General features: G+C 32.9%; 1 protein-coding gene across 1 annotated transcript in view; it reads left to right on the top strand.

The window, feature by feature from the left end:
* The window catches only part of LOC143049714 (uncharacterized), a 74480-nt gene that overhangs the window by 48292 nt on the left and 8731 nt on the right, over positions 1 to 17457 (top strand). Inside the window, exons 4-7 of the mRNA XM_076223388.1 lie at positions 2894 to 2967; positions 6523 to 6562; positions 7969 to 8063; positions 11249 to 11359. Of these exons, the coding sequence (XP_076079503.1) occupies positions 2894 to 2967; positions 6523 to 6562; positions 7969 to 8063; positions 11249 to 11359 (320 nt within the window). The remainder of the gene's footprint in view (positions 1 to 2893; positions 2968 to 6522; positions 6563 to 7968; positions 8064 to 11248; positions 11360 to 17457) is intronic.

Raw genomic sequence — 17457 nt, 5'->3', positions numbered from 1 at the left:
TTAGTCTCATATTCAAATCCGACAAAAGTTGCGTCTTATTCATTCTATAATTCAAATAATTAAGAATATTCTGTAGTATGCAGGCATGTTTATCTCGTTTGGTTTTCTGACAAAACTCAACCTCTGTCACTTTTATTTGACAGAGTCTACGGTAAACGTTGAAAAAAAAAAAAATTCACGTTGCCTTTGTGACAAAAAAAAGCACAAGGAAATATTACCACCTAAGCAATCATCAGTGTATGAACAAGTTTATTCCTTTTATCGCGAAGACACGAGGTTAATGTATTGACAAATATTCACAGCCACAACGAGAAAGCTTGGAAGCTTTATGATTATAGCATAGAAATCATGACATCGACTGATTTTTTGCATTATGCTATTATACTATTTCTTTTGCGTCGTCATAGTCAAAAAGGCATATATTTCTTCAAAACATTTCAGATACGAAATTGAAGTACCATTTTTTCGCATGTTCTGTTGAATGATATCATCTGATTTCATCAGTTTTCATCGATCAACTTTTTTAATTTGCATTGTAATTCAGTATGTCATTAAGTACCTTTGTTTTAGAAAATCTGCGCAAAATATGAAACTATGAACGTAATGAAATATTATAAATACTGTTTGAAATTTATTATGCTTTACAAGTTGTATTTTATTAATTAGCTCACCTGGCCTAAAAGGCCATGTGAGCTTTTCTCATCACTTGGCGTCCGTCGTCGTCGTCGTCGTCTGTCGTCGTTAACAATTTTTCAAAAATCTTCTCCTCTGAAACTACTGAATGGATTTGGATGAAACTTAGCATGATTGTTCCTTAGATTATCCTGCACAAAGTGTGTGCTTCGATTTTTGATCCGTCAAAAAACATGGCCGCCGTTACTTAAAATAGAACATAGGGGTCAAATGCAGTTTTTGGCTTATATCTCAAAAACGAAAGCATTTAGAGCAAATCTGAGAGGGTTAAAAATGTTCATTAGGTCCATATCTATCAGCCCTGAAATTTTCAGATGAATCAAACAACCCATTGTTGGGTTGCTGCCACTTAATTGGTAATTTTAAGGAAATTTTGCAGTTTTTGGTCATTATCTTGAATATTATTATAGATAAAGATAAACTGTAAACAGCAAAAATGATCAGCAAAGTAAGATCTACAAATAAGTTAATATGACCAAAATTGTCAATTGACCCCTTAAGGGGTTATTGTCCTTTAATGACAATTTTTCACAATTTGTTCATCATTTATGTGCTAACTTAAAAAAATCTTCTCCTCTGAAACTACTGAATTGATTTGGATGAAACTTTACATGATTGTTCCTTAGATTATCCTGCACAAAGTTTGTGCTTCGATTTTTGATCCGTCAAAAAACATGGCCGCCGTTACTTAAAATAGAACATAGGGGTCAAATGCAGTTTTTGGCTTATATCTCAAAAACGAAAGCATTTAGAGCAAATCTGACAAGGGTTTTAAATGTTCATTAGGTCAATATCTATCAGCCCTGAAATTGTCAGATGAATCAAACAAAACCATTGTTGGGTTGCTGCCACTTAATTGGTAATTTTAAGGAAGTTTTGCAGTTTTTGGTCATTATCTTGAATATTATTATAGATAAAGATAAACTGTAAACAGCAAAAATGATCAGGGAAGTAAGATCTACAAATAAGTTAATATGACCAAAATTGTCAATTGACCCCTTAAGGGGTTATTGTCCTTTAATGACAATTTTTCACAATTTGTTCATCATATTTGCTAACTTTAAAAAATCTTCTCCTCTAAAACTACTTAACCAAATTCAACCAAACTTCAACTGAATGATCAGTAGGGTGTATAAAATAAAGTTTGTGCTTTTTTTTTATTTCGTCAAAAAACATGGCCGTCATGGCTAAAAATAGAACACAGGGTAAAATGCAGTTTTTGGCTTATATCTCAAAAACTCCAGCATTTAGAGCAAATAAGACAAGTAGTTAAAGTATTTATTAGGTCAAGGTCTACCTGTCCTGAAATTTTCAGCCGAATTTGGTAACTGGTTTTTCAGGTATAATGCCCCTGAATTGATGATTTTAAAGAAATTTTGCAGTTTTTGGTTATTATCTTGAATATTATTATAGATACAGATAAACTGTTTATGGCAAAAATGTTAAGCAAAGTAAGATCTACAAATAAGTCAATTTGACCAAAATTGTCAATTGACCCCTTAAGGAGTTATTGCCCTTTAAAGACTTTTTTCACAATTTGTTCATCATGTTGACTTACTTTAAAAAATCTTCTCCTTTGAAACTGCTGTATCAATTTCAGCCAAACTTAGGCTAAATGAGATTCAGAGTATCTAGTATAAATTTTATATTTTATTTCCTTGTATGTCAAGAAACATAGCTCCTATGGCTAAAATAGAACATAGGAGAAAATGATTTTTTTTTTTGCTTTTGAAGAAAATAGGACGATTCAAGAACATTTAAATAAATTGAAAAGCCAAATAATCATTGATGAGAGATTTAACCAAAAAAATTAAGGTGAGCGATTCAGGCTCTTGAGAGCCTCTTGTTTTTCTTATATGATGCATATTTTTTCATACTTCAATAAGTATTTTATATACAATATCTTATTCAGAATATATGTAAGAACTAAATTGATTTGACAAAAAAACTGACATCATATTGAAACATTTCTAAGCAAATACAAAAGCAAAGATCACAGACAGACAGCATCATGGCCAACAAAAATAAAAGAAACTTAAACTAAAACTGGTCCAACAAACACTCAACAAAATGAACCGGACAAGTTCCTTTCTCACTACAGACTTTTAGTGTTGGTCAATAAACTTTAAATACTTCTGGAAAACGCATTAACAGGATCTGTATCATGAATTTCTATAACTATTCAATTATATGTATTCAGCAGGAGTAGCAGTCTTTCAAGCTTAAGCATGTCAGAGTTTTCAATAATAATACAAAAACTGATGACAAAAGAAGGTAATTATTGAGAAATACAAAAACATACTTTTTTTCTTCACAAAAATGATAAATACGAAGATTTTACTGTAATTAACCAGGCTTTAAGTTCGTATTATTATGTGTTAAGATATTTGAAATAAGAACATCTTTTATAAGTGCATGAGATAACTTTGATGGGGCACTAGCTACAAGATATATATAAAGTTTGATTTTTTTCTGTCCAATCAATAATGAAAGTGAAATAGTGAAATAAAAATTCGCTTTTTGCAGCCAAAAAGGTTCAATTTTGCAAATTACGCTAAGAAACATTGATAATTAGTTATTCACTTGCAAGTGAATGAGTCGACCTCTTTAAATCCGTATTCATGTGAACTTCAATTGACAACGCATGCATTGTACGTGTACTGGTTATTTAAAGAAAAAGAATGTCGACAATGAAAGTGAAACTACGGTAAATCATTTGATTTTTAATTCGATGCACATAAAATCATTCTTATACGGTTAAAAACAATGAGAAACATCTATTTTTAATCTATAACATCAAATCAAACAAGATTTTATTCATAAATCTGAGGTCAAATCGGTAGTTAATTAGATGGCGTCTGGACTTAAATACACACGAAACGAACCTAAATATTATCTACCCCATGCTCTGTAAACTGTTTATTTTAGACTTTTGATAGTTTGGATAAATGTTTTACATTGTTATAAATCAAACATGAGAATTTGAGTCAAATCGGTGACCATGAATTTGACAGCTAGTGCCCCTTTAAGCTTGATCCCTTCTTTAATGTGTTTTAATATAGTGTCGCAGAATCACATCTTTATAGAAAATAAGAAGATGTGGTGTGATTGCCAACGTGACAACTATATAACAAAGTTCAATTGCAGTGGGTGTTAACAATATACTAGACAACCGTACAGTTTTCAACGAATAAAAGACCAATACCATTTAGCAAATGATACAATTCAATTGAAGAAAGCGTACGGCCTAATTTATAACAAAACAATTTACGAAAAAAAAATATGAACCAACGATAACCACTGAACTACAGGCTAATGATGTGGCGGGGATAAACATGTTTTAGCGGCTCATTCATCTCCAAACTAAGACAGTGGTGTTAAAACACATCAGAGGAAAAGAATATAAAAATCAGATGAAAGGCTTAACTGAACAGATCGAATTACTATAACAGAAAAACATCTAACAAAAACACAGACCAAACGTGGCAGGGTATTTATACACTATTATAACAAACAATAACACAAACTACAGATCTGACAGTATTGACAGCTAGCTCAAAGCTTAAAACAACTTATAACAAAATAGTGTACATGTATTTGTTAAAGACTAGTATAACAATCAGTACACATCCAATATCCATTGGTTTTATTGTAAAGACGTCATTTATATAAAAATATGACCTGTGCAATGTCAAAATATAGGTATCGACATTATAGTTCCGTGTGCATATATATATATATAACAGTGATATTAATGCTGCATTTCTTTCTAACCAAAATTTTGTGAACGTTGTGTGGCGTTTGTTTACTGATAATGAAATGAATATTTATACCAATAGTAACAATATTCAGAGATCTCATAACAGAGTTAAACTGGTAACAATATAATGGGAATCTTTTAAGTAACTACCGGTAACGAAATCCCTGACTCAATATTTTACCAGGAATACATAGAGTGCACTCAAAATCCAAAACGTTACTCAACAACGTACTACGGTGCCAAATGTACGGCTTATAGCATCTTCATGAAGTTGAATCCAGAAATGGCTTTTCAGTTGCATTTGAATAATTATGATGTGATATTTCCAGTTGATATATGCACCAAGCAAACAAAAACCAAAAATAAAGGACAGGGGTAGTTTGCCTTGTAAATTCCATTGTGGCGGGTGCTGGTTTACGCACATATAGTACTAGAAGTTGCCATTCCAATGAATGGTCACTTTCGGCTAACGATACTTCTCTATAAAATTACAATAATACATAAAGGTATTATTGATATATAGGGGCAAACTTTCGTAGTTTTGTGGATTTATAACGGCATTTAGTGACATGAGCCAGAGATTTCGTTAGCATTTCAAAGTTACAGCAGATTTTCAGTTCAAGTAGAAATACAGCGTAGCACAAGAACTTTGACATCAATACTTTACATTCATTACACCACCAGATTATCTCAGTCACGTCTCAGTCATTACAGCTGAACAGACGTGCTGAATCAGCTCTCCTTTACCCGCTATCTACGATGAGGGTTTACTGAGAGATGGATCAACGACTTACTAATTTCGATGACAGAAACCAATCCAACGCTGTACAGACGTCAGAATACCTTAGGCATTATCCGCGTAAACCTGCGTCAGCATACACTCCAAAGTCCATTATGGATGGGGAAGTTTTATGTCGACTGACGTCCGAGGGCAGTATCCTAGGTGTTGAATAATGGACCTCCATTTCACTGTCTCACGGTTTTGGTCCTGATGATGCTTCCTATGATCGTGGTTAGCGGGCTGCCAAGCTGACCAATCTGAAAGCAGTCGTTGTTAAGGCAGTAATCAAATAAAAATAGTCAACAAACAAAAAGATTTTACCAAAACCAAAATGGCGGCCGGCCTGTTCCAACTTTCCATAGTCACTCATCAAAATATTTAATCGCTCACCTAACGCCTTCGGGCACCGAGCCGACCGTGCGAGGGCTGTTTAGCCAGTCAAGGTCGTTATTTAACACTTCTATCATCACCACTTTGTCATATCGTATCTTGCTGTCAAGCTTAACAGAACGCTTAAACCAAACAAACCTTCAAGGACAGGATGAATTTCGATATAACGCTTTTTTACCTTAAGCTATACAATAGCATTTCAAGTTCTATATTAAGCTATTTTTCATCTTTTTACATATTTCGGAATATTGAACCAAAATCTTACTCATAGAATTCCAGGAACCAAATGCCGTTTTACAATCATTCCCGCTTAAGCAGGTCTTCAATAGGAAGTGGTTTTATATAAGACAAGATGCGGAACCAGTTAACTGTTTACAAATTCTAATAGTAGTTTTTGGCAATTTATAACAATTATTAAAGATGTATAGATACGATATCCCATCACGTTTACAACTTTCTATAATTCCGTAATTTAATGAAATAAATATATTTCATTCTCTCATTATTGAATTAGTATAATTGATAGGATAAAGTCTTGCAAATCTGTATATTAAGTTACATATGGGGTTCGGAAGGCCAGTATCTTACTATTCTCATTTATACTAACTACATGTATGATAATGTTATTACTGTTATATTTTATATCAGTTATTGAGATAAATACATACTAGACAAGAATAAAAGCCATTCTTTTACACAAGATTAATTTATTTAAGCGTATGCTGGAGTCAACCGACTACACTTGAAACAAGACTATCGAGGGGAACACTATCAAAAATCAATACTATATAAAAAGCACACATGACCCCTACTCGCCCACCTGTAACAATATAATCGGTTAAATAAATTGATTATAACTCTTATAATTGAAAATACTTGAATATTTATATCTATTCAGATTTTTACAATGAAGACTCTGAAAGTTTACGGAAAGTTTTGTGAGTATTACAATGTCTTTAATAAACATCGTGCTTATCGTTCAACTTTGTAACAAAACTATTTTATTCAGATATAGATTTTAGTTCATAACTGAAGTTTGATACACTACTTAAGTACCAAGGAGATTAATCAAAGTGTCGCAATTACTAGTAATTAACTTCAGTAGTCGCATTCATAAGTTTTATTTAAACTGTATGCGTGTCTTTCTGGGGTTTACAAAATGTTCATTAAACTGCGGTGCATTGTTTACATCTATTGACTTAAATTCACTTACTTTTTTAATAAATTTTAGATTTTACGTTTGGGAGTATTGGACTTAATTCATGAAAAAAGGGAATTTCCAATAATTTCGGAAAATCACTTGAAAACGCTTGAAACTTTGGTGACTTGTTAAATTCGATTAAAAGCTCACTGTTACGTAAAGATTGCTTCAAATGCAAACAAAATCCTATGGAACGGTACTGATTTGATATCTAAATTTTCAAAGTTTTATCAATACTTTTTTTGTACATTGGCTAGAGGTATAGGGGAGGGTTGAGCTCTCAAAAACATGTTTAACCCCGTTTCATTTATGCGCCAGCCCCAGTCAGGAGCCGCTGGCCTTTTTTAGTCTTGTATGATTTTTTTTTCTTGTGTATAATTTGGAGTTTAGTATGACGCCTATTATCACTGAACTAGTAAACATATTTGTTTATGGGTCAGCTGAAGGACTCCTCCGGGTGCGGGTGTTTCTCGCTTCATTGAAAACCCATTGGTGGCTTTCGGCTGTTGTCTGCTCTATGGTCGGATTGTTGTCTCTTTGACACTTTCCCCATTTCCATTCTCAATTTTATTTTGTGATTCACAAAAAATAGCGCATTGATCATAACATTATAAACATCCTATCCATGAAGGTTTCCAGACATTTATCAATGAAATCTATACTCAGATATTCAAGTTACAAACTGATGTAGTAGTTGTTAAGAAAATTAGATAGTTTGTGCAAGGTATCAAGATCTTATATATATGTTCAAAACATATCAATGATGTCATTGTTTATGTTCAAGTGATCTTTATAATTGGACTTGCTTCCTTAGTCCATAGTTGTACTTAATTCAATTACAACGAAAGCTTTATACAATGTTTAATTTTACATCCCACTGATAAATGAAAGTAATCCTTACCCTCAGTGCTTACAAGCACTTTGATTATTAACTTAAATGATGCTGCGGAGTTTAGGAACTTGATAAGTTGAATTTTTATTCCAAAAATGTCCAGTTGGCGAAGGGCGTATAATACTCTCACGGTGCAGTTCTTTTTGTTTCTTATTGATAGGTCATATGTAAATATGACATGCTGATCTTCCCAATGCGAAAAAAGTATTTGTTCATATATTCCTCGTTCATACAGTGTTTTTTTTTTTAAGATGGAGTTTTTTTAAAAGACCACAAGCTTTGTCTAGATCATCATCTTTATCACAGCTAAACGAGACTATATTGCAGGAAAACACAACTGAAAAGGGTATGTATATAACAATTACAATCATTTTAGAATTACCAAAAAGCTACACACATACCATCAACCGTTCTTAGTAATTTATTGTGATTCTTGATGTATCAAAACTAACTGAAGTTGAATTGCTACTGTTATTTTCATTTTTAGTTGTTGTACAATATTTTTACAAAACTGTAAAATAAATGTATTTTGAAATAAACTAAGAAAAGGATTGATGTTGTACAGGTGGAAATCATTGATGTCGAATCATAATTATATAGATATAGGAAGATGTGGTATGAGTGCCAATGAGACAAATCCAAGTCACAATATATAAAATTAAACCACTATAATTTATAGGTTAGCGTTTTTGGTATTCGGTATTCGGTCGTTCGTTGACAACACTAATTATAAGTAAAGGTACGGTCTTCAACACAGAGCATTGGCTCACACCAAACAGTAAGCTATTTAGGGCCAAAAAAAATGCCAGTGTAAAACCATCATCAAACGGGAAAACCACTGACCAGTATAATCTCCGGTAATAAAAAAAGATTTCAGGGTTATACCGTCAACGGTTTGTGATTTATCAAAGAACAGATTGCTCTGAGGGATGCGATTGGCATTTTTCATTGACACATGTATACATGTAGCTGGATAATATTATTTTCAAAACTAATTCAACTGCACATGAAAAATGTGATTTACGTAATCTGAATAGTTACAAAATAGCCAATGCCGGATAAAAGTGTATGAACAATGAACTTAGATTTGTACTATCAATTCCAAGTTTACTTTCCACAGCAGACACTGAGACTCAGAGTGAGAGCACTTATCAATATTTTCCTACGTAAATTCTAGAAGGAACGCCATTCCTAACTCTTTGAATATTAAATTTCCTTTGGGTCTGTGATCATGACTCCTTTCCGTACACATCCCTCGGTTTAAATTGCGATCGTTTTTAATATTATACGACGTTTATCGACAGAACTAGTTAGTTTTTCTCGACGTGTTGTTTTGATTCAGAATTCACGGAAGGGAAACAACTCGAAACGATAATATGGAAGACTCCATTTAGCCTGAAGGAGTGTTGTAGTTACACCTTTTAGGCTTTACGATGTTTACTACATTTATTTGAATTTAAATGATGCATATGATTTAAAATTATGCAACAATAATAACCCTCAATAACAGACATACATAGAAAAGAGGGACGAAAGATACCAAAGGGACAGTCAAACTCATAAATCTAAAACAAACTAACAACGCCATGGCTAAAAATGAAAAAGACAAACAAACAACAGCACACACGACACAACATAGAAAACTAAAGAATAAACAACACGAACCCCACCAAAAAACTAGGGATGATCTCAGGCTCTCCGGAAATGATCACATAGGTTATAAATTAATCAACAGAGTGGGGAATCCAGAGCAATCATTCAATCTAATACTCCTTGAAGTCAAGAAACTATACGCATGCGCATAATTATCTACACAAACCCTGGAGCAAGAACGTATACTAAATGTTAAATAAACGACCTAGATGGTTCTCTATTTCTTTATGGAAGTACAATATCAAATATCAGTTTCATAACGGTGACATATAAGAAAAACTCCACTTCAGTTCTTAAATGACAAAAAAAAATTTATCGAAATTCAGAGAACTCTCGCATTTTATCACAGCTTGGGAATTCCCTCTGACGTGTTTTTAAATTTATAAAAACACTAATAAAGAAAAATTCAGAAAATATTTTTGTTGATATATTTTTTTGTTACAAAGAAATGCACACAAAAAGATAAAAAGTGAATAGGAAGATAAAATTGTTCGGGTGGAACTGTACACTGCAATATGAGAAATATTAAAGAAACTTATTTCGATACAGAAATGTATTGCTAGAACAAAATGTAGCTATCGATATACTTAGATATGAGAATAATTAAATTCTATTTAAAATGTAAGTTCATACTTGCCAACCTCTGACAATAAGAAATCATGTCATGTATGAATATGAATTTAAAGCAAAGGTCAAAATCTAAAACATCAAATTTACCTATGACCCTGAACTCAATTACAAGGTTTTAAACCAAGGACCTAAAATCAAAGACAAAAGGTCTGTTAAAGGCAGGGTTAATAAGTTATATCATGTGACGCACAATTCTTACTTTAAGTGGGACAAACATTCCCATTTAATATCTACACATCTTTCAACTAAACTTTATGGATTTCAACATGTTGGATTAACAATTTAATCATAAAATGTTGTTGGTATCTGGTACGGTTTATAAATAGATGTAAGAATTAGCAAAAATAAAAATTTAGCATATGACCTTGACTTTTGGACCAAGGACCTCAAATCAAGATACCCTAGGTCCATTCCACTTATGGTTCATGAGTAACATTTATTTATTGAATATATCATTTGATCAAAATAATCACTTGATGTTAATTAAACAAATATCAGAACTGACGAACAGACGCCATTGATGCCTTGATTTGTATTTCATTTGTATTTCACTACAACAAATAACAAACACTGATTTTGTTTGGATATTGAATTGTCATGGCAACATTCAATCAAAATTAATTCAAACAACAACAACAATAACAACTGTAACAACAACAGTACACAACCAAAATATTTGACAATCAATAAAATCTTGATGACGATTGAAATAATCATTCACAGCTGCGCGATCCGGAGCTGGTGTACTGAAGGGCGGTCCATTCAGCAATATGTTAGAGTTACAAGCTAGGCTATCCATAGTCTGCATAAAATGAAGTAAATTTCGCTCCGGTTGTGAAACTGTGCTTCATTATCTTACCATTACGGATATTTGTATGACGACTGGAGCATCTGAAAAATTAATAAAACCAGCAAGAGGCGTGGTATGTGAAATAGCTGTATTTATCAAGTCCAAGCTACAGAAAAGGAGAGCATATGGTTCAACAGACAGATTTTGTAATTTTTACAATAAGAGTATGTACAAGTCAACATATGGGATAAGCCAGTTGTGCATGGTCATTGTTTATAAGAAATATATAAAGAATCAACAGTAACTTGCAGTAACTGAGTAACAACAACACAACAAGAGGAATGTCATACAATGTACACAAAATGAGAAAGTAACATCTGATACCAAAATATTAAGAAAAGTGGTATATTTGTGATTCTTTTATGTAGTGTAAATACAATTTTTGTTATATATTTTAGAGTGGTTATTCAAGTTGAATGTTACATGTGACAATCACAACTTACATCTGATAAATGGCATCAATATTCAAAGAACATTCAAAGCATTGTTCAAAGTTATGCAGTCTAAAGGTATGTCAATTTTCCTTTCTTAGTCCTACGCATGGTTATATCTATACTCAAAGTACATTTGTATAGGCCCTTTTGCGGGACCTATTATGGTAAACCGTTAATCCGTCCTTCTGTTATCAACAAGTCGGACATTAACTCAAAAACGCTTTAACTAATTTGCATAAAACTTTGATGAATTGTTTATATTTACTGACGTGAGCTCCCTTTAGTGTTTTATAAATTTTAGATTTTATGTTTCCAAGTTATGGGATTTTATTCATTAAAAAAGGTGGATTTTCAAGTTTTCAAGTTATCGGACAATAAGGCAGCAACCATTTGATTTTCTGGGGCAAGGGGGGGGGGGAGGGGGGCTTTGGATTTTTTTTCTGGACAAACTATTTTTTTCGCGGCAAGTCTCAGAATCAAAAACAAATTATTTTTTCTCCAAAATCTGGAAACAAACTTTTTTTTCAAAAAAAATCCATAGCCTCCCCCCCCCCCCCAAGGAAATCAACTGGTTGCTGCCTAACTCAAAAATACTTTCAACAGTTCTCATGCAACTTTGGTGAATTGTTGATATCTATTGATGTAAGCTCCCTTTTAATTTGTCATTAATTTCAAATTTGATATTGAGAAATAATTGAACTTAATTCTTTGAAAATATTACATGCGTATCATGCTCTCATGACGCAGCTGTTTATTCTCTCTGTTTTCATTTTTCGTCAAAATCGTACAGCTGAGTTGACAAACAAATTTATTCTTAGTACATAATAATTGTTTTGGTGTTTAAATATTAAAAACAAAAGATAAGAGAGTTATTGTAATGGTTTGTATTAAGTTTTACTCTTGTCCATCTGTACGTACGTACGTCCCAAAGTTGGTTTTTGGTTCTCTTACTTTAGTTTGCCTCAACTAAATGGTATAACAGTTTTCAAATGCAGTGAGACCTTATATGAAATGTAACATTTTTCACTTACCACAATTTTCTGAAGTTGTTAAGTTATCAAAAAAACTTTAACATGTTTTAAATGTACTTTTAATGGAAATATAAGTTTTAAATAGCAAATATATATAGCACATGTGGATAAAATGGTCTTTAGCAATGTCAAGCTTTAAAAAACAGGTTTTTAGCTCACCTGGCCCGAAGGGCCAAGTGAGCTTTTCCCATCACTTGGCGTCCGTTGTCTGTCGTCATCGTCGTCGTCCGTCGTCGTTAACTTTTACAAAAATCTTCTCCTCTGAAACTACTTGGCCAAATTAAACCAAACTTGGCCACAATCATCATTGGGGTATCTGGTTTTAAAAATGTGTGGCGTGACCCGGCCAACCAACCAAGATGGCTGCCATGGCTAAAAAAAGAACATAGGGGTAAAATGCAGTTTTTGGCTTATAACTCAAAAACCAAAGCATTTAGAGCAAATCTGACATGGGGGTAAAATTGTTTATCAGGTCAAGATCTATCTGCCCTCAAATTATCAGATGAATGCGACAACCCGTTGTTGGGTTGCTGCCCCTGAACTGGTAATTTTAGGGATTTTTTGCTGTTTTTGGTTATTATCTTGAATATTATTATAGATAGAGATAAACTGTAAACAACAATAATGTTCAGCAAAGTAAGATTTACAAATAAGTCAACTTGACCAAAATGGTCAGTTGTCAGTTGACCCCTTTAGGAGTTCTTGACCCTTATAGTCAATTTTTAACCATTTTTGGTAAATCTTAGTAATCTTTTACAAAAATCTTCTCCTCTGAAACTACTGGGCCAAATTAATCCAAACTTGGCCACAATCATCTTTGGGATATCTAGTTTAAAAAATGTGTGGCATAACCCGGCCATCCAACCAAGATGGCCGCCATGGCTAAAAATAGAACATAGGGGTAAAATGCAGTTTTTGGCTTATAACTCAAAAACCAAATCATCTAGAGCAAATCTGACATCTGGTAAAAGTGTTTATCAGGTCAAGATCTATCTGTCCTGAAATTTTCAGATGAATCGGACAACCAGTTGTTGGGTTGCTGCCCCTGAATTGGTAATTTTAAGGAAATTTTGCTGTTTTTGGTTATTATCTTGAATATTATTATAGATAGAGATAAACTGTAAACAGCAATAATGTTCAGCAAAGTAAGATTTACAAATAAGTCAGCATGACCAAAATGGTCAGTTGACCCCTGAAGTAGTTATTGCCCTTTATAGTAAATTTTTAACCATTTTGTCGTAAATCTTAGTAATCTTTTACAAAAATCTTCTCCTCTGAAACTACTGGGCCAAATTAAACCAAACTTGGCCACAATCATCATTGGGGTAACTTGTTTTAAAAAATGTGTGGCGTGACCTGGCCAATCAACCAAAATGGCTGCCACGGCTAATAATAGAACATAGGGGGTAAAATGCAGTTTTTGGCTTATAACTCAAAAACCGAAGCATTAAGAGAAAATCTGACAGGGTTTAATTGTTTATCAGGTCAAGATCTATCTGCCCTGATGTTTTCACATGGATCGGACAACCCGTTGTTAGGTTACTGTCCTGAATTGGTAATTTTAAGGAAATTTTGCCGTTTTTTGTTATTATCTTGAATATTATTATAGATAGAGATAAACTGTATACAGCAATAACGTTCAGCAAAATAAGATCTACAAATAAGTTACATGACCAAAATAGTCAATTAACCCCTTAAGGAGTTATTGCCCTTTATAGTTAATTTTTAACATTTTTCATAAATTTTTCTAAATTTTTAGAAAATATTTTCCACTGTAATTACTGGGCCAAGTTCATTATAGATAGAGATAATTGTAGAAACAAGAATGTTCAGTAAAGTAAGATCTACAAACACATCACCATCACCAAAACACAATTATGTCATGAATTTATCTGTGTCCATTGTTTAATATGCACAAGCCAAGGTGAGCGACACAGGCTCTTTAGAGCCTCTAGTTACTTTAGGCTGTTCCACACATTTGCATATTAAAAAGCATATAAATGATAGGGGAGATGGAGATATGCTTCTTTTTGCTCAAATCTTTGCTTAGATATGATAAAACATGGAGCCTGGATGTAACAAGAATGTCACTTTCAACTATATATGTAGACAGTATGGTCTGATGCAAAGTTTATTAACTTTACTGTTTAAAACCTGAATGAAATTTCAGCCTCAAAAGGGCAATATTTTAACCACAAGCTATCCAACAGAATAAAAAAAAAGTAGTCTGTGAAACAGAAAAGGTTAAACAACCAGTAATACGTGTTTTCGATATAGATTGAGTTCAATCTATTTAAAGGAATACAATTTTAAAGTGCATAGCACTTCACATTTCACCTGCTGTGCATTGACCGTTAGACTTAGACTATTAGTATTACTTGCACCATGCACTTTTGTCAATTTTTTATACGACCGCAAAAATTCTAATTTTTTGGTCGTATATTGCTATCACGTTGGCGTCGTCGTCGTCCGAATACTTTTAGTTTTCGCACTCTAACTTTAGTAAAAGTGAATAGAAATCAATGAAATTTTAACACAAGGTTTATGACCACAAAACGAAGGTTGGGATTGATTTTGGGAGTTTTGGTTCCAACAGTGTAGGAATTAAGGGCCAAAAAAGGGCCCAAATAAGCATTATTCTTGGTTTTCGCACAATAACTTTAGTATAAGTAAATAGAAATCAATGAAATTTTAACCCAAGGTTTATGACCACAAAAGGAAGGTTGTGATTGATTTTTGGAGTTGAGGTCACAACAGTTTATGAATTAGGGGCCAAAAAGGGGCCCAAATAAGCATTATTTTTGGTTTTTGCACCATAACTTGAGTATAAGTAAATAGAAATCTATGAAATTTAAACACAAGGTTTATGACCATAAAAGGAAGGTTGGGTTTGATTTTGGGAGTTTTGGTCCTAACAGTTAGGAATAAGGGGCCCTAAGGGTCCAAAATTGAACTTTGTGTGATTTCATCAAAAATTGAATAATTGGGGTTCTTATGCCGAATCTAACTATGTATGTAGATTCTTAATTTTTGGTCCCGTTTTCAAATTGGTCTACATTAAGGTCCAAAGGGTCCAAAATTAAACTTAGTTTGATTTTAACAAAAATTGAATCCTTGGGGTTCTTTGATATGCTGTATTTAAAAATGTACTTAGACTTTTAATTATTGGCCTAGTTTTCAAGTTGGTCCAAATGGGGGTCCAAAATTAAACTTTGTTTGATTTCATCAAAAATTGAATAAATGGGTTCTTTGATATGCCAAATCTAACTGTGTATGTAGATTCTTAATTTTTGGTCCAGTTTTCAAATTGGTCTACATTAAGGTCCAAAGGGTCCAAAATTAAACTAAGTTTGATTTTAACAAAAATTTAATTCTTGGGCTTATTTGATATGCTTTATCTAAATATGTACTTTGATTTTTGATTATGGGTCCAGTTTTCAAGTTGGTCAAAATCAGGATTCCATATTAAGTATTGTGCAATAGCAAGAAATTTTCAATTGCACAGTATTGCACAATAGCAAGAAATATCTAATTGCACAATATTGTGCAATAGCAATTAATTTTCAATTGGAGTTATCTTTCTTTGTATGGAATAGTAGTTGATAATATATGTTGGAAATTTGCCAGACATGACTATGATGTCATTTTCTATTTTTATTTGCCAATAACTTTATGTAAATAACTTCATTGGAAATTTGCCAATATAAAATGTTGCTGATGAAGCTTTTTTTCCTTATCTTATCTAAAATGTTTTTAGATAATGTATGTTTGACATTTGCCAGACATGACTATGATGTCATTAACCGGATTTTTGTGACAAAAATGTCGGTTATTGATTTGGGGATGTACGGCGGGCGGGCGGCCGGGCGGTCGGGCGGGCGGGCGGCAATCAAATGTTGTCCGTGCATTAACTCATGAACCGTTCAACCAAAACTTTTAAAATTTTAATATGTTATTACTGACAACTATACGAAGGTCAAGTTCAATAATGGCGATTTTGACTTTTACCGTTCAGGAGTTATGGTTCTTGAAAGACGGCAATCAAATGTTGTCCGTGCATTAACTCATGAACCGTTCAACTAAATCTTTTAAAATTTTAATATGTTATTACTGACAACTATACGGAGGTCAAGTTCAATAATGGCGATTTTGACTTTTACCGTTCAGGAGTTATGGTTCTTGAAAGATTGAAAAATGGAGTTTTCAGTCGTGTCCGTGCATTTACTCATGAACTGTTCTACCAAAGCTTCCCAAATTTTAATATGTTGTTACTGATGACAAAATGGAGGTCAAGTTCAATAATGACGATTTTGACTTTTACCGTTCAGGAGTTATGGTTCTTGAAAGATTGAAAAATGGTGTTTCCCGTCGTGTCCGTGCATTTTCTCATGAACCATTCAACCAAAGCTTTTGAAATTTTAATATGTTGTTACTGATGACAAAATAGAGGTCAAGTTCCATAATGACGATTTTGACTTTTACTGTTCAGGAGTTATGGTTCTTGAAAGATCGTAAAATGGCGTTTCCATTCACGTTGTTGCATTTACTCATGAACCATTCAATCTAAGCTTTTCAAATATTATTATTTCAAAATGTTGATACTGATGACAAAATAGAGGTCAAATTTGATATTGATGATTTTCACTTTCACCATTCATCAGTAATGGTTCTTGTGATATTGCCAGGACACAAATAAATGTAAATAAATCCGGTTTGCTGTCGTTGTGACAGCCTCTTGTTTTCTATTTTTATTTGCCAATAACTTTATGTAAATAACTTCATCGGAAATTTGCCAATATAAAATGTTGCTGATGAAGTTTTTTTTTATTGTTTTATACAATAAACAATGTATATTAACTTTTACTGCCATCCAATCTTTACCATTCAGTGATAACAAGCACTTTATTTTACATTTTAATATTTTATGATGTATTTAAAAGAGTAGTTATTGTTGCAAACTCCATTAGAAATTTGAATTGATATCAGTTTTGGAAAAAGTGAAACGGGGATGTGAAAACAAAGGTGGGGGGGGGGGGGTTAAATTTTTCTCATTTTAGATTTCATAAATAAAAAGAAAATTTCTTCAAACATTTTTCTGAGAGGATTAATATTCAACAGCATAGTGAATTGCTCAAAGGCAAA

The sequence above is a fragment of the Mytilus galloprovincialis genome, chromosome 10 (assembly GCF_965363235.1).
Source record: "Mytilus galloprovincialis chromosome 10, xbMytGall1.hap1.1, whole genome shotgun sequence".
Classification (NCBI taxonomy): Eukaryota; Metazoa; Mollusca; class Bivalvia; order Mytilida; family Mytilidae; genus Mytilus; species Mytilus galloprovincialis.
Note: the sequence above shows the minus strand (reverse complement) of the source record. Positions and strands in the feature narration are given on the sequence as shown.